This window comes from Oncorhynchus keta, chromosome 35 (genome assembly GCF_023373465.1).
Source record: "Oncorhynchus keta strain PuntledgeMale-10-30-2019 chromosome 35, Oket_V2, whole genome shotgun sequence".
Classification (NCBI taxonomy): Eukaryota; Metazoa; Chordata; class Actinopteri; order Salmoniformes; family Salmonidae; genus Oncorhynchus; species Oncorhynchus keta.
In genome coordinates this window covers 28,276,014-28,294,514 of record NC_068455.1, presented here as the reverse complement: position 1 = coordinate 28,294,514, position 18,501 = coordinate 28,276,014, and the positions used below count along the sequence as shown (strand labels likewise).

The 18,501-nt window shown below is 43.0% G+C and overlaps 1 protein-coding gene across 2 annotated transcripts in view; it reads left to right on the top strand.

The window, feature by feature from the left end:
* Positions 1–18,431, top strand: part of LOC118368247 (fibroblast growth factor receptor-like 1) — a 61,328-nt gene extending 42,897 nt beyond the window's left edge. Inside the window, exons 4-7 of one of the 2 annotated variants that reach the window (XM_035752197.2) lie at positions 5,725–5,811; positions 5,937–6,221; positions 6,974–7,327; positions 13,397–18,431. In XM_035752197.2, the coding sequence (XP_035608090.1) occupies positions 5,725–5,811; positions 5,937–6,221; positions 6,974–7,327; positions 13,397–13,821 (1,151 nt within the window). In that variant the 3' untranslated portion in view covers positions 13,822–18,431. The other variant, XM_052496831.1, reaches the window with a different exon arrangement.
* The last annotated feature ends 70 nt before the right edge of the window (positions 18,432–18,501 follow it).

Genomic DNA, 18,501 nt, shown 5'->3' with positions numbered 1-18,501 from the left:
ATGAAATGAAAAGTATTTAGGCTTTCAAGTAGTGCTGAAACAGGGGGAGGTTTATAAGATAAGTTCAACATGCCTGCTTGTATTACTATCTACTCCCACACAGGACAGAGATGTCTCTTACCTTTAAAAGTTCAAAGGCATTTTTTTTTCTTGAGGGATACTGTTTTCTCATGTGTATTTTATTAAACTGAACACCATTATTTTCACCCTCTCTGATCTCCATCACAAACTGTTTGGCCTCGCTCTTAAGCCTGATGGAGTTGGTTCTGTTTTTCTTTCCCACTGTTTGTGCTGAATGTGTGACAACCCAACACTAGTCTCTCAGCAGTCATTCCACATATCTGTTTTGTAAGACCACAGAGGCCTCTCCCTCACTCTCCTCTCTCTCTCTCTCCTTGCTGTTCTCTAATCCATCATTCCAGCCAGGGACTGGCACACATCACCAGTTTGTTTGTTTTTATAATCGTCCTATCAGGTGTGCAGTGCAGTCACAGGCTTTTTTGGCTACGGAGATTAGGGGAGCCTCATTTTAAAACATTTACAGGACGGAAGTCATACATTGGGAGAATTGACAGCCTAAAAACGGTAGAATGGTCCATAATTATTGCGAGCGGAACGTTTCCAATCAATGGTGAAATGATTGTACCTCTTGATGTACCTAGTTATTAGACATTTTAATAGTGTTTTTTATATAGTTCAATGCCTGGTGGGGAAGGCTGGTAGACTTCTCAGAGAGATTATTTATTTGAAGTATTGTAAATGGGAGGTGTAATAATGGCCAGCTTCCAGGGTAGCTCTGCAAACAGCATCCATCATTTGAGTGGATTATTTTTACTGGAGCTCAGAAAGAGTGCTGTTCAATATCCTGGCTGGCTTTGAAGCTCAAGGGCCGTAGTGAACAACACACTTTTTAATCAGGACATAAAGAGAGAAGGGCAGGGAGGAGAAGGAGAGGGCGAGTAGGGGAGAAACAATGGGATAGGGGTATAAGAAAGAAATGAAAGATGTGGAAGGAAGAAAGAGAGAAAAGAGTGAGAGAAAGAAAAGGGGGTGGTCCTGGTGATATAAGGGTGTTTCCCAATCCAGCCACGGCTGTAGAAGCAATCCTTCTCCAAATCGGCCAGTGGGCAGCCTGTCCTCCCCTGAGCTATCCCAAGAATCTGGTCAGCCAGTGCAACATGGCGCCTCCTCAATCGCCCCAGCTGGCTGTTTGTGCTCTGTTTGGGGTGGTCTCCTGACAACTGACTCCCACCCGACCCTCCTAAACCCCCAGCCCCCACCCCACCCCACCCTCACCCCTCCTGCTGGTGGACTGGAATAGATAGGGACATGACAGACAGACAGACAGACAGACAGACAGACAGACAGACAGACAGACAGACAGACAGACAGACAGACAGACAGACAGACAGACAGACAGACAGACAGACAGACAGACAGACAGACAGACAGACAGACAGACAGACAGACAGACAGACAGACAGACAGACAGACAGACAGACAGACAGACAGACAGACAGACAGACAGACAGACAATCTACACTGATCCGTTTTTTACAATTAGCATGGTGTAAAGTTTATACTGTAACACGGTGTTGACACAGCACAGACCATGTAAACAGAGAGAGGATCATGGTAGCCTTCATTTCTACATGGATACTTTAAATCTCTATGGTACAGTGGTAGTGATAGTAGAAGTGCTGTAGTGGAAGTGATAGTACAGACTTTGTTGACTGTCCAGATATACTGCATTATGTGTGGCTGATAACATATGGTGGTTGTTTGATGATGTATGTGCGCACTCCCTCAAATCGTTGGGAGAAAATATTTGTTAAATTGTATTCTTCATAATATAAAATAATGCCACAGAATTCGAAGAAAGTCTTGTCTGCTAAATGAACTAGTGTAGCCCACAGCCATGTATCTATCATAGCCAGATCAGGACCTAACATAAGGACAACTCAGAGTATGCTATTCTGTTCTTCTGAAATAGACTACATTTTCTTCATATCATGCTTCTTTAGACCTGTCTAAAATAAATAATGGATTTTTGTGAAGGTGTAGGCTATATTACATGGATTTCTTAGACTTTTTAAAATGTAGATCTTCCAAAGGTCAGCATCAGTAGCTTGTAGGCTATGTGTGGAAGCCAGGAGATGCTAAATGTGTTTATCACTGTCAATTACCGTGAGACCGACAGTTATTTGCTTGACAATCACCGGCTGACGAAATATAGTTTGCCAAGTAATAATACCATTCATAGTGAAATCACTTTTAATATGATCCAGAAACCATGCACATGACTCAGATCTGAAACTCATTGTGACCCACAGAATGATGGGGCATTTTCCTGAGATTCAGTTGAAGCTCAAGGCCAGGGAGTGAGAGTGACCTATTACCTTTGTCTGGATTTGTGAATGAAGAGGAGAGAAAGAAGGGAGAGCACCAGACCCAGTGGTACAGTAGGCTAGAGAGATAGTTTCAGTGGATTCTTTGGTTGTTGTTAGCCGTTTACTTTGCCTGTCTTCCCAACATTATGTCTGTAACTGAATGTGTCTGGGTACGTGGGTGCGTGGGTGTTTGCCTTTCTCTTCCATCTCTAAATGTACAAATGTGCTGTGTTTATTTAGAAGTTATATTCCATTCTGGTAATACAATTGGAATACAAAGTAGTCTACATGTTTTATCGCTTGAAAGTTGTGTCCTGCAGAATCTGAGTGGATTGCTGTTCTTAGTTACTCTTTGATGAGGGAGGATAGGGCCCCTCTCAAGGAGAGAGAGAGGACACAAAAAGGGTTGACAGGGAGGCCTGCAAGTCCTCTCCTTTTACTGATAATTGTATTTTTCAGTATTCCAACAATAACAACTATGTAGCAGCACTGAGATGTCCTGCCTTCCCCCAGTCTGCAGGTCCAGTGAGCCAACATTGTGTAAAGACAATAGCAGCCTAGGATAGTAGTTTAGGCCCAGACTCATAAAGGGTACCATTGTTCCTAAGGACCTCAAGAAAATAGAGAGGAAAGAGATTCAGGAACAAAACAAATGTGAAAAGAAAATCCGGGCAGCATGGGACCGTGTTCTGTTTGGATTGGAAAGTTCAGGAACCGGGAGGAATGTGGAGAGCCCAAGTGAGCAGCAGAGAAATATATCTTCCAATGGAGGCTGTTTTTTAAAGGGAATGGGTTATTATAGTTGGCCAGTTTAAGCCCTTCAATACTAGACATCAGGGGACTTTATGGTTCTTATTCCAGTTTAAAATGGCCAAGTAACTTTTTTGTTTGTAATAGTCATGACATCATGACTGGGCCTGGTGCTGGAGGTGACAGACAATGGAAGTTTTGTGCCCAGAGAACCATAGACAGCTTTGGGGGGTTGGGGGAAAGTCGGAGGGTGCCTGGAGTGGGGGGTTAGAAGCCACATCTGGTCCCTTTACCTGCCCCATTCAAATGCAGAGTGTGCGCCAAACTGGATTTGGACACATTTTACTGGAGGCTAGGTTGGGTTCAGGCTCTGTACAAGGTGTATGGCAGTGTCTCCCATACTAGGGGTTGCCTGATTTGAAAATGAGGTCGTGAGAGAAACTTTAAAATAAAAAATAAAAACTTGTGCTTGGTTCATAGAAGTAACATCAGTATCCTCCGATAGCCACTAGATGTGGTTATAATAAACAGAGCGGTGTCTGTTTTCTTCCTACAAATGTTGCTCTATCTTTTGAACTGTTTAAGCTACAAAATATTATGACCCCCATCACTTAGGAACACGTATCCCACTGGGCACAGACTTCAGTTCAACGTTTAGTTTTGATTTACATTTGGTTGAATTGTCAACTAACGTGAATTCAAAGTGAAATCAACAAAGCATTTCATCATGTCATTGGATTTAGGTTAAATGTTGTGTGAAAAAAAGACGAAAACCCCTGAATTTGATGACTTTTTGCTAATCCAATTCGTTTTCCACATTGGATTCAATGTCATCACATTGATTTTTGGGGTTGAAATGACTTGGAAACAACGTTGATTCATAATCTTTTCCCCCAGTGGTATGTGTCTTCTGTTTCCCTCTACAATGCCCACAAGCTGTGCAGGACTCAGTAGACCAGGCACTAAATCAGACTGTGGGGAAAAGAATATCAACATGTTATTGCCTGATGGTCTTCACAACTTCGCAATACCGTTCTGATGCATTTCAGTCACTTCAAACCATACTATCTTCAGATTGAAATACAGTCCAAACTATTGTGGGATTGATTTACAGTAGACTGTCAGCCCCAATTAAAAAAGTAAATAATGGCCGTTGATTACATCACTTTTTTTTACATGGTGGGGTCGCACATTTTTGTTAAATATCAAAAGCGGGTTGTGGGCAAAAAGGTTAGGGGACCCATTGTGTATGACAATAGAACATAAATGTTATATTTATTTATGAAATGTACCTCATAAGACGTATTTTCTAAGTACTGAGTAACACATTCACTTCATTTATGAAATGTGTTTGACGTCAACATCAGAATTCTATAGTGGATACTTCAGAATGTGAAGCTTTAGAAAGTAGGCAACGTTAGAACTGACAAGCTCAGTGCTGGTATATTTGAAAATATTTGAAACTTGTGGATGACTCTACTAGCATGACGTGATTCAGTGCAGTAGTGGCATGTGTAATCTATCTATCTGACACCCTGCTCTGCTTTGGTTGAACTTCTATAATTGGTCATAATGTTTGGTATTCTGAGGAATGGTAGTAGTTGGCAAGGAACATGATACATTCCATAAATTCATCAATGTCTACCTCACGAAGTGGATATGCATTACAAATTATCTATTATGTTTCATTGATAATATTTTCACTAAACCGTGTCTTAGTTCCACCACATGAAGTCAGTCAGTCAATGACATCAACTCCACAGCTGTCTTTCAGAGCTGCACTTATGAAAACTGATCATATTCCTCCCAAATGTTACAGCGTGTGACCTTAGCATGTACCCCCTCAGTGTATCCTATAAATGCTAGATTTACTCAGATGGAGCCAAGCGTGTTTCACTGTGCCTGTTTGGCTGGGGGCCATGTCAATGAAAATGTAAAAAGTGTGAAACAAAAAGCATTGAATTCAACTGAAAAAATGTTCCACTGCTTGTTGAATCCCTTACGAAAAAAGATTGCAGTCAGTGTGCAGTATAACTGCAGTATGCTGAAATTACTGCATCCAAAATAACAGTTTTTTTTTACTGCAGCAAATTTGCAGTTCAGTTCAAAATACCACAGTCGACTGCAGTTACTGCACTTTTACTGCAGTTTCAAAACGGCAATCCTTTTTTGTAAGGGAATACTCATGAGCCTCATAATTGTGTCCTGAGTTAGAGGAGAGGTGAATCTGACTAACAACTTGTGTCTACTCCATAATAACAACATATTTGATAGTGTTCAGCTTTGAATGTGAATTAATTATATAAACCGCGTTGAAATAACTAAGAAAAACACCCCTCTGAGATCAGAACTAGAAGGTCACTCCAGTTGATGTTAGCCCAAATGGCGACAGAAGTCTTTCAAGTTTAACACTAGTGAAACCCTAATAGGCTTACTTCATATCTCTGTCATCACCCTCTGTTAAGACCTCCAAGGCCTTTCCTGTGTGAGTATTGGGCATAACTTTTATACCATGTTCAATTATATGCTGCATATTTTCTTTGCAATGTTAAAATATAAATGTTCTGTTCCTTTTCCCCTACAGATGACTCTGGTGCTGATGAGACTGGGCCAGGGGTCCCTGGTGGGGTGGACTCAGAGTATGACCCTGACCACCTATCAGGAAAACTAGGTAAGATCATAAAAAAAGCAACATTACTGAAGTTATTTGCATTAGATTGAGTCTTATTTTATGATTCTGTTATGCATCTCTGCAAAGTTGTAAACCCAAAACTCGCTTTCCTCCTTTTCCCAAAGTGCGTCCCCGCTTCACACAGCCTGCTAAAATGAGGAAACGGGTGATTGCCCGCCCAGTGGGGAGCTCTGTGCGGCTGAAGTGTACAGCCAGCGGTAACCCTCGGCCAGACCTTGTGTGGCTGAAGGACAACAGGCCGCTGACGGAGCGCGAGGTTGGCGAGGGGCGCCAGAAGAAGTGGACTCTGAGCCTGAGGAACCTGACCCCGGAGAACAGCGGCAAGTACACCTGCAGAATCTCCAACCAAGCCGGGGAGATCAACGCCACCTACAAAGTGGAGGTCATACGTAAGTATCATACAGTCACAGAGGCCTGAGTTATAAATACACTTAACGAGTCAGTCCAAGATCTCATTGCTAATGTATGAGGTAGACTCCTCAGGGGAAAGAACCATAAAATACTGTATTATATACAGTCCTGCAGACTGAGTTCTATGGACGTTGTGATAATGATATATTGGCTATCATGGATGGAAACTCAATGTGAACGTTGATACAATTGCCACGTAATCATAGTAACGTCGGGTCTGGATTTGAGGAGGAACCATAACCTTTTGGAGATCCTTGCTCTCTGATGTACCTTCGTCAGACGGCTGCGTTTGATCAGTAAGTCTTACTCATATCCCTACTCCATGGATGAATGTGCTTGTCTAATCATGTACGTATATGAGAAGCATATTGAGAAGGCAGGTCTGAGAATGAGGGTTGTGTTCTGGTGTGTGGGGGAGGAGGAGGGGGCTGCTCAACCACAAGCCCCTCCAATCTTGAGCTGATTAGGATCCAGCTGTCTGCCAGCCCCCCACCCCCCTGAACCCCTGCTCCCCCTGAGATGTGTGTCCTGTACAACCAGGAGCAGAGAGAGAGGAAACTAATCACACATACTTCTTGTGTTACATGTGGTATTTCTCTCTCTCCGTCTCTCTCTGTTACAAGTTCTAAGCCTGAGGCCAATAACTGCCATTACGCTGGTACATGCAGACAGTCAGCCTTGTTGAAATATGGAATAGTTGTGACAGTTCGTCCATTATGTCTCTCTGCAGAGCGGACCAACTCCAAACCCATCTTGACGGGCACTCACCCGGTCAACACCACAGTGGACTATGGGGGGACTACCTCATTCCAGTGCAAAGTGAGGAGCGATGTCAAACCGGTCATCCAGTGGCTCAAGCGTGTGGAGTCCAACGGGGAGAGTCGGTACAATTCCACCATCGAGGTGGGCGACCATCGCTTTGTGGTGCTGCCCACGGGAGAGGTGTGGTCACGCCCTGATGGCTCCTACCTCAACAAGCTGCTCATCACCCGCGCCAAGGAGGAGGATGCTGGCATGTACATCTGTCTGGGTGCCAACACCATGGGCTACAGTTTCCGCAGTGCTTTCCTCACCGTGCTGCCAGGTAAGACCAGAGCCAGGATGCCAGCCATCTAGTACATCATTACCTTTAACCTGGCCTCCCAAAAATCCAACTTTCAAAACCTTTCCCATCACGTACAGTCGTGGCCAAAAGTTTTGAGAATGACACAAATATAAAACTTTCGACAAAGTTTTCTGCTTCAGTCTTCTTTAGATATTTTTGTCAGATGTTACTATGGAATACTGAAGTATAATTACAAGCATTTCATAAGTGTCAAAGGATTTTATTGACAATTACATGAAGTTGATGCAAAGAATCAATATTTGCAGTGTTGACCCTTCTTTTTCAAGACCTCCGTAATCCGCCCTGGCATGCTGTCAATTAACTTCTGGGCCACATCCTGACTGATGGCAGCCCGTTCTTGCATAATCAATGCTTGGAGTGTGTCCGAATTTGTGGGTTTTTGTTTGTCCACCCGCCTCTTGAGGATTGACCACAAGTTCTCAATGGGATTAAGGTCTGGGGAGTTTCCTGGCCATGGACCTAAAATATCTATTTTTTGTTCCCCGAGCCACTTATTTAACACTTTTGCCTTATGGCAAGGTGCTCCATCATGTTGGAAAAGGCATTGTTCGTCACCAAACTGTTCCTGGATGGTTGGGAGTAGTTGCTCTCGGAGGATGTGTTGGTTCCATTCTTTATTCATGGCTGTGTTCTTAGGCAAAAGTGTGAGTGAGCCCACTCCCTTGGCTGAGAAGCAACCCCACACATGAATCAGGATGCTCAGGATGCTTTACTGTTGGCATGACACAGGACTGATGGTAGCTCTCACCTTGTCTTCTCAGGACAAGCTTTTTTTTATGGATGCCCCAAACAGTCAGAAGGGGATTCAGCAGAGAAAATTACTTTACCCCAGTCCTCAGCAGTCCAATCCCTGTACCTTTTGCAGAATATCAGTTTGTCCCTGATGTTTCCTGGAGAGAAGTGGCTTCTTTGTTGCCCTTCTTGACACCAGGCCATCCTCTAAAAGTCTTTGCCTCACAGTGCGTGCAAATGCACTCACACCGGCCTGCTGCCATTCCCGAGCAAGCTCTGTACTGGTGGTACCCGGATCCTGCAGCTGAATCAACTTTAGGAGACGGTCCTGACACTTGCTGGACTTTCTTGGGTGCCCTGAAGCCTTCTTCACAACAATTTAACCGCTCTCCTTGAAGTTCTTGATGATCCGATAAATGGTTGATTTAGGTGCAATCTGACTGGCAGCAATATCCTACCTACCCTGTGATGCCCTTTTTGTTCAAAGCAATGATGAGTAACAGAGTGAACAGTCCGTTGCTCGGGTTACTGGAGCCCTTGACGATCTCCCAGGCCTTTCTCAGACACCGCCTGGTGTATATGTCCTGGAGGGCAGGGAGCTTGCTCTCAGTGATGTATTGGGCCATCCACATCACCCTCTGTGGAGCCTTGCAGTTGAGGATGGTGCAGTTGCCATACCAGGCAGTGATGCAGTTGGTCAATAGGGCTCTTTCCTCTGATCTAAAAAAATATCCCAATGCCCCAGGGCAGGGATTGGGGACATTGCCCTGTGTAGGGTGCCGTCTTTCAAATGGGTCGTTAAACGGTTGTCCTGACTCTCTTTGGTCCCATGGCACTTATCGTAAGAGTAGGGGTGTTAACCCCGTTGTCCTGGCTAAATTCATACCATCATCCCCATCTTCGAAGTGGCTCATTCATCCTCACCCCGGTCCTCTATGATGTACATGCCGAGAAAGTTTAAGCTTTTGACCCCCCTGGGGGGCCCCTGTGTTGAGAGTCATCATGACGGGAGAGATGTTGTCTACCCTCACCACCTGGCGTCTGCCTGTCAGGAAGTCAGGACCCTGAGCTTAATGATCTTAGAGGGAACTATGGTTTTGAGAGCTGAGCTGTAGTCGATGAACAGATTTCTCAGTATGTTTGGAATGGCTTGTTTCAGGTCGCAGAGGTACTCATTTGAAAGATCAATATAGGGAGTTTGTGTGTACAGTCGTGGCCAAAAGTTTTGAGAATGACAGAAATATTAATTTTCAAAGTCTGCTGCCTCGGTTTGTATGATGGCAATTTGCATATACTCCAGAATGTTATGAAGAGTGATCAGATGAATTGCAAAGTCCCTCTTTGCCATGCAAATGAACTGAATCCCCCCAAAACTTTTCCACTGCATTTCAGCCCTGCCACAAAAGGACCAGCTGACATCATGTCAGTTGATGAGGACAAGGCTGGAGATCACTCTGTCATGCTGATTGAGTTTGAATAACAGACTGGAAGATTCAAAAGGAGGGTGGTGCTTGGGATCGTTGTTCTTCGTCTGTCAACCATGGTTAACTGCAAGAAAGCAAAGGGAACCAGGTCATCAGACTGCTGAATAGCTAACCCTAGCTGTTCACCTGCTTAGACCTGTATCTTAAAGACTACAGTGCATTTGGAAAGTATCCAAACCCCATGACTTTTTCCACATTTTGCTATGTTACATCCTTATTCTAAAATTGATTAAATTGTTTTCCCCCCTCATCAAGCTATACACAATACCCCATAATACCAAAGCAAAAACAGGTTTTTAAACATTTTAGCAGATTTGTTAAAAAATAAAAAACTGAAATATCACATTTGCATATTCAGTATTCAGACCCTTTAGCCTTGAGTCTTCTTGGGTATGACGCTACAAGCTTGGCACACCTGTATTTGGGGATTTTCTCCCATTCTTTGCAGATCCTCTCAAGCTCTGTCAGGTTGAATGGGGAGCTAGACAGCTATTTTAAGGTCTCTCTAGAAATGTTTAATCGGGTTCAAGTCCGGGCTCTGGCTGGGCCACTCAAGAACATTCAAAAACTTGTCCCAAAGCCACTCCTGCATTGTCTTGGCTGTGTGCTTAGGGTTGTTGTCCTGTTGGATGCTGCCACCACCATGCTTCACCATAGGGGTGGTGCCAGGTTTCCTCCAGATGTGACGCTTGGCATTCGGGCAAAATAGTTCAATCTTGGTTTCATCAGACCACAGAATCTTGTTTCTCATGGTCTGAGAGTCCTTTAGGTGCCTTTTGGCAAACTCCAAAGGGGGCAATCATGTGCCTTTTACAGAGGCGTGAATTCCGTCTGGACACTACCGTAAAGATCTGATTAGTAGAGTGCTGTAGAGATGGTTGCCCTTCTGGAAGGTCCTCCCATCTCCAAATAGGAACTCTGGAGCTCTGTCAGAGTGACCATCGGGTTCTTGGTCACCTCCCTGACCAAGGCCCTTCTAACCCGATTGCTCAGTTTGGCCGGGCGGACAGCTCTAGGAAGAGTCTTGGTGGTTCCAAACTTCTTCCATTAAATAGTTATGGAGGTCACTGTCCTCTTGGGGACCTTCAATGCTGCAGAAATGTTTTGGTACCCTTCCCCGGATCTGTGCCTCGACAAAATTCTGTCTTGGACCTCATCCATAATTTAGCACATCCATAATTTATACTGTATACACTCAGTTTATTAGGTACACCACCCCGTTCATGAAAATGGTTTGCTCCTACAGACAGTGAGTCACGTGGCTGTGCCTTGCTAGATAAAACAGGTAGACAGGCATTGAGGCATTCAGTTACTGTTTTATTGAAGGTGAGAATGGGAAAAACAAGTGACCTAAGCGACTTTGAGCATGGTACGATTGTCGATGCCAGGCAGGCTGGTTCCGGTATTTCAGAAACTGCCGGCCTCCTGGGCTTTTCACGCACGAAAGTGCGCATCCGAACAATGTTGCTGACCAGGTGCATCTCTTCATGGCTACAGGGGGCTCCGACCCAGTACTAGATGCGGGTACCTAATAAACTGGCCACAAGTGTATATTGTGTACTCATCAGATTACTACTACACATACTACCTATTCTATTACTTATTGTATGGCCCTATCATTATTTATATTGATCATCGTACTGCATGCACCATTTATACCTGCTGTAAACTCTGCACGTGACAAATATAATTTTATTTAATACTAGAGCTCCCCTAAACCTTAATTTGGCTTTCTCAAATCCCCAAGATCCTGGGATTCTGTCCTGTACAGGGATATATTGTCCTGTACAGGGAGATATTAATATTTTCAGTGCATGTACTCCAAGATTACTCAGAGTAAGGAACATGATAAAACTCCTCTTTGTTTTCAGTTTTCTTCATCCACTGATTCTTGTGAACTTTGCATTGGTGAATAATGTAGTATTGACCCACTGCATTGATTTAATTAATCAACCAAGACCCTCTGATGTGTAGCTACAGTTGAACTCGGAAGTTTACATACACTTTAGCCAAATACATTTAAACTCAGTGTTTCACAATTCCTGACATTTAATGAGAGTAAAATTTCCCTGTCTTAGGTCAGTTAGGATCACCACTTTATTTTAAGAATGTGAAATGTCAGAATAATTGTAGAGAGAATTATTTATTTCAGCTTTTACTTCTTTCATCACATTCCCAGTGGGTCAGAAGTTTACGTACCCACAATTAGTATTTGGTAGCATTGCCTTTAAATTGTTTAACTTGGGTCAAACGTTTCGGGTAGCCTTCCACAAGCTTCCCACAATAAGTTGGGTGAAATTTGACCCATTCCTCCTGACAGAGCTGGTGTTGCAACTGAGTCAGGTTTGTAGGCCTCCCTTCTAACACACACAGGGCTTTGTGATGGCCACTCCAATACCTTGACTTTGTTGTCCTTAAGCCATTTTGCCACAACTTTGGAAGTATGCTCTGGGTCATTCTCAATTTGGGAGATCCATTTGCGACCAAGCTTTAACTTCCTGACTGATGTCTTGAGATGTTGCTTCAGTATATCCACATAATTTTCCTGCCTCATGATGCCCTCTATTTTGTGAAGTGGACCATTCCGTCCTGCAGCAAAGCACCCCTACAACATGATGCTGCCACCCCCGGGCTTCACGGTTGGGATGGTGTTCGGTTTGTTCGATTTGCAAGCCTCCCCCTTTTTCCTCCAAACACAACGATGGTCATTATGGCCAAACAGTTCTATTTTTGTTTCATCAGATCAGAAGACATTTCTCCAAAAAGTACGATCCCCGTGTGCAGTTGCAAACTGTAGTCTGGCTTTTTTATGGCGGTTTTGGAGCAGTGGCTTCTTCCTTGCTGAGTGGCCTTTCAGGTAATGTCGATATAGCGCTCGTTTTACTGTGGATATAGATACTTTTGTACCTGTTTCCTCCAGCATCTTCACAAGGTCCTTTGCTGTTGTTCTGGGATTGATTTGCACTTTCGCACCAAAGAATGTTCATCTCTAGGAGACAGAATGTGTCTCCTTCCTGAGCGGTATGACAGCTGCGTGGTCCCATGGTGTTTATACTTGGGTACTATTGTTTGTACAGATGAACGTGGTACCTTAAGGCGTTTGGAAATTGCTTTCAAGGGTGAAGCAGACTTGTGGAGGTCTAAAAAAAATTTTGGAGGTCTTGGCTGATTTATTTAGACTTTCCCATGATGTCAAGCAAAGAGGCACTGAGTTTGAAGGTAGGCCTTGAAATACATCCACAGGTACACCTCCAATTGACTCAAATTATGTCAATTAGCCTTTCAGAAGCTTCTAAAGCCATGACATAATTTTCTGGAATTTTCCAAGCTGTTTGAAGGCAGTCAACTTAGTGTATGTCAACTTCTGACCCACCGGAATTGTGATACAGTGAATTATAAGTGAAATAATCTATCTGTAAACAATTGTTGGAAAAATGGATTGTGTCAAGCACACAGTCAATTTCCTAACCGACTTGCCAAAACTATAGTTTGTTAACAAGAAATTTGTGGAGTGGTTGAACTACGAGTTTTAATGACTCCAACCTAAGTGTATGTAAACTTCTGATTTCAACTGTATATGTGCATATATATAATGACAATTACAACAATACTGAATGAACAATGAACACTTTTATTTTAACTTACTATAATATATAAATAAAATCTATTTAGTCTCAAATAAATAATGAAACATGTTCAATTTGGTTTAAATAATGCAAAAACAGTGTTGGAGAAGAAAGTAACTCCTCACTTTAGAATGATTGACTCCATGTTGACTGATCATTATTTTTCGGGTCCTCTCCTCCTGCAGACACCAAGCCACCCATCCCCCCGATGTTCACCCCAGCCTCCAGCACCCTACCCTGGCCTGTCATCATCGGCATCCCTGCTAGCATGGTGTTCATCTTTGGTACAGTGCTACTGTGGTTCTGCCAGAGTAAGAAGCACTGTTCCCCTCCCAGCACTCCGGCTGCGGCTGCCCAGGTCCTGCAGGCCTCCCACCGGCTGCCCTACCAGGAGAGGGACAGGAGCTGTGTGGCCCACTTCTCCACTTCCTCCAGCCCAGAGAAGGACTGCCTGGGCTCCATAAACTATGAGGAGTATCTGGCTCAGCAGCAGCTTCTCCTCACTCAGGGGGTCTCTGCCCTACCCCCCAAAATCTACCCAGACATCCACACTCACATCCACTCCCACGTAGACGGGAAGGTGCACCAACACATTCACTTTCAGTGTTAGCCATGTGCCAAATATAATAATATATGCCATTTAGCCAAAGCAACTTATAGTCATGCATGTATACATTTTAAGTATGGGTGGTCCCAGGAAACGAACCCACTATCCTGATGTAGCAAGAAACATGCTCTACCAACTGAGCTACAGAGGACCAAATGTAATGTTGTCCCCTTCTCTGCGCCTCTGAAGAATGGCATCGTACAGTGAGGGTCTGAGCTGTGGACTGAAGCTCAGAGAACAGCTCTCTGGTTGTACCTGCCTGGTCCTTGGTGCAACTTGTTTCATATCAACACCACTAAAAGACATCAAACCCCGATGTGCACTTTGTACACAAATCCCCAAGGGATTCTGCAATGTGTTAACGGCTATTCAGACTTACTGAGAGGGCTATGGGTCCTTCCACCAATTTGGTGCCTTTTGAGAAGTCTTTTTTGAAATGTAATTTTACATTCTGTCATAAAGATCACATGTTCGACTTCATAAAAAAGTTTTCCCATCTTGAGAGTTAAAGCTAGAATTCTTAGTTGCTACATCCATTTTTGGAGTTTTCAATTAATGATATAAACTGCACAAAACATTAAGAACACCCGCTCTTTCCATGACTAACCAGGTGAAAGGTATGATTCCTTATTAAATTCCTGTTAAATTCACTTCAATCAGCGTAGGTGAAGGGGAGACAGGTTAAAGAACTGGTTTTAAGCCTTGAGACAATTGAGAAATGGATTGTGTATGTGTGCCATTCAGAGGGTGAATGGGATAGACAAAATATTGTGCTTTTGAACGGGTATGGTAGTACGTGCAGGTGCACCAGTTTGTGTGAAGAACTGCAACTCTGCTGGGTTTTTCACGCTCAACAGTTTCCTGTGTGTATCAAAAATGGTCCACCACCCAATGGACATCCAGGCAACTTGACACAACTGTGGGAGACATTGGAGTCCACCAGTGCTTCATTTGTAAATCGGTAGGTGCCGGAACAAAAAGGGAGTGCGTGTGTGTGTGTGTGGGGGGGGGTTTACCTGGGGAGCTCTGAGGTACCTGAACACATGAGAAAAAAATCACGCATGCATATCATCACATTTACGTAGTGACGTAGAGTAGAGGCACTTACAGAAGTTGCACACATAGGCAAAATGTTGTGGCCAAGGGTCCAGGTATTTTTGGGCCTTTTATAAACGCATTTCATGCGATTCTACATCATTTTACATGACTGGAGATTTTTGCATATATTTTTTCAATGCAGCGTTTGGGAACTCGGAGAACTCAGAGCTGGGAAATCTCCAACTTCAGTACATTCAAGACAACTAGAAAATCGGTTAAAAAAAACGAGCTCCGAATGGGAAAATTATTTATTTATATACTTTTAAAAATATATTTTTTTACCCTTTTTCTCCCCAATTTGTAGTTACAGTCTTGTCTCATCGCTGTAACTCCCGTACTGACTCGTGGCACAGCTAGTCTGAAAATTATCATCTAGGATGTTGGTAAAAGCCATTGGTTAGTATCATAGCAAGGAAACAAATCATAGCAAGGAAACAAAACACATAGCCGATTTAAATTATTTACGACAACAGCCCTAATGTTGAAATCAATCATTGTCATCCAATCACGTTTATGATCCTGTTCTAGCAGGATCCGGCTCAAATTAAGCACCGAAGTCAACATGGGCCAGCATCCCTGTGGACTCTAGAGTCATTGCCCTGACGAATTGAGGCTGTTCTGAGGGCAAAACCTGGGTGCAACTCAAAATTAGGAAGTTGTTCCTAATTTGTATACTCAGGGTATATTCATACATTTAAAGAAAAGAATAATATAAACGTATAAATGCCTCACGAGCTTAGTTTAGCTGTCGTACCCCATCAGAACCCAAAAAGATACGCTTATTTTACTCCAATGTTTGTAAAAAATGTAAATGTAAAGAAAAAAACATGTATTGCCTCAAAACATGAATTTGTATATAATGGATGGTCAGTTCTTGCATCCATACCTCTGTTTAGGAATTTGAGAGTGGTTACATTACTCTAGGCACATCCCTCAGTTTATAACTAGGGTTTAAGATTGATGGTGAAAACTTGGGGTTAATTGTGTTAAAATCTTCCTAGAAGTCACAAAGGGTGCATGGAGAGATTCTCCAAGTTGTCTATAGGAAAGGGGTATTTCATTTATTATATAACAGGTTTATAAAATCCAATATTGTACTCAAGAGGCACTCATTTCATGGAACAACCCATATCCACCAGTAACTGTGCTGTTTACCCATCTTAACTAACCTAGAGGGGTTAGGGTCAGTTTAGACCTTTACCTATAAACCTGTTGTAGGGCACAAGATAAGATAAGCTCTGCGAGGTGATGATGTTAAAGGACGCATGGAATGTAATACGAAAGGACTGGTTTTACACTCATACTCAGGTCATCCCTTTGATGAAAGAAAATGTTTCATTGATTGAATGCACATCCATTTAACCCTGACCACTAGTGTCCATCAATAATCCTGTTTAATTTCACTCAGTCACCCCTGAATGCCTCGAGGGGCTATATGAAAATAGATAGGTAGCATTTTTGGGGGATATTTGAATCATGTCCATATCGAAGACTGCAAATAATAATATTGCGCCAATGTTGACTGTTTGACTGGACTCGCTACATATCACTGTCGGAATCCAAATGTTACTTAGGTTACCACCACTACTAGCCTTTTGTATGTGTTTTATAGAATCCTTGCAAGAGGTATGAGGTCAAAAATATCCCCAGTGTTGCAGTGAATATATGTAACACCATTGGGACTGCAGTCCAATCCAACGACAATTGATATAGATGTAGTCATTTTATATGTATTTTAAAAGAGGCGTGTATTTAATTTATTTTGATATGGAAATGTATTGTTTATTTTTCAAAGTCAGGCATTTTGAACATGTTGAATGTGTAGGATTATGTTTACTGTAGTTGCAATGTAAAGTATACGGTGCATTTGTAAAGTATTCAGACCCCTTGACTTTTTATACATGTTGTTACATTACAGCCTTATTCTAAAATGTATTAAATTGTTTTTTTTCTCATCTACACACAATACCCCATAATGCAAAGCAAAAACTGGTTTAGACATTTTAGCAAATGTATAAAAAATGTAAAACTGAAATATCACATTTACATAAGTATTCAGACCCTTTACTCAGTACTTTAAAGCTTCTTTGGCAGTGATTACAGCCTTGGGTCTTTTTGGGTATGACGCTACAAGCTTGGCACATGTATTTGATGAGTTTCTCCCATTCTCTGCAGATCCTCTCAATCTCTGTCAGGTTTAATGGGGAGCATCGGAGAACAGCTATTTTCAGGTCGGGTTCAAGTCCAGGCTCTGGCTGGGCCACTCAAGGATATTGAGACTTGTCCTGAAGCCACACCTGCATTGCTTTGGCTGTGTGCTTAGGGTTGTTGTCTTGTTGGGACGTGACCCTTCACCTGCTCTGGAGCAGGTTTTCATGAAGGATTTCTCTGTACTTTTATTTTTAGGGGGTGTATCAGCCTTTTGTCTGTAATTTGCGCCATTCATATTTCTCTCGATCCTGACTAGTCTCCCAGTCCCTGCCGCTGAAAAACATGCCCACAGCATGATGCTGCCGCCACCATGCTTCACCGTAGGGATGGCGCCAAGTTCCTCCAGCCGTGACACTTGACATTCAGGCCAGAGTTCAATCTAGTTTCTCATGGTCTGAGTCTTTAGGTGCCTTTTGGCAAACGCCAAGCAGGCCGTCATGTACTTTTTGCTGAGTCGTCGTTCCATCTGGCAACTCTACCATAAAGGCCTGATTGGTTGAGTGCTGCAGAGATGGTTGTCTTTTGGGAAGGTTATCCCATCTTCAGAGGAACTCTGGAGGGCTGTCAGAATGACCATCGGGTTCTTGGTCACCTCCCTGACCAAGGACCTTCTCACCCAAATGCTCAGTTTGTAAAGGAACAGTCTTGGTGGTACCAAACTTTTTCCATTAAAGAATGGAGGCCACTGTTATTGGGGACCTTCAATGTTGCAGACATTTTTGGGGGACCCTTCCCCATAGGGCTGCAATGTAACAAAACAAGGAAAAAGTCAAGGGGTCTGAATACTTCCCGAATGCACTGTATTTCATATATTAAAAGGTAGACTCAGCGACATGACGTTTCCACAAGCAGCACCGCAGATACGTAGATGAGTGAGATGCAAGACATCTCAGTCAGTGCATTTTTTAATTGAATGTTTATTTAAACTAGGCAAGTCAATTAAGAACAAATTATTATTTTACAATGATGGCCTACCACGGCCAAACCTTGCCCTAACCCAGACGATGCTGGGCCAATTGTGCGCTGCCCATGTGCAGGGGTTCACTTCAAGCTGTTCACAGCGTGGTAGCCACAGGATCAAAACAGTGGAGACATTGAGCCTCATGCTTCAATGCTCTTCGTTGCAGAAATTGACCCACTGCGGTTTACTTTCTGCTGAGTCTACCTTTGACATTGACAACCAGGTTAATCATATTTAGTTTATATGAAAGTACTTACAATTGGTTCTGTTTGACAATCTTATCGATGTGCCCCATTAAAAGTAGAAAGTCATTTGAAGTTTGATTAAAGGACAAGCAAATTTACACTTCGTTCATGGCCTCAATTCAAGCTTCTCTGTTCCTGTAAAGCATGTGTCACTCATGCCATGGCAAA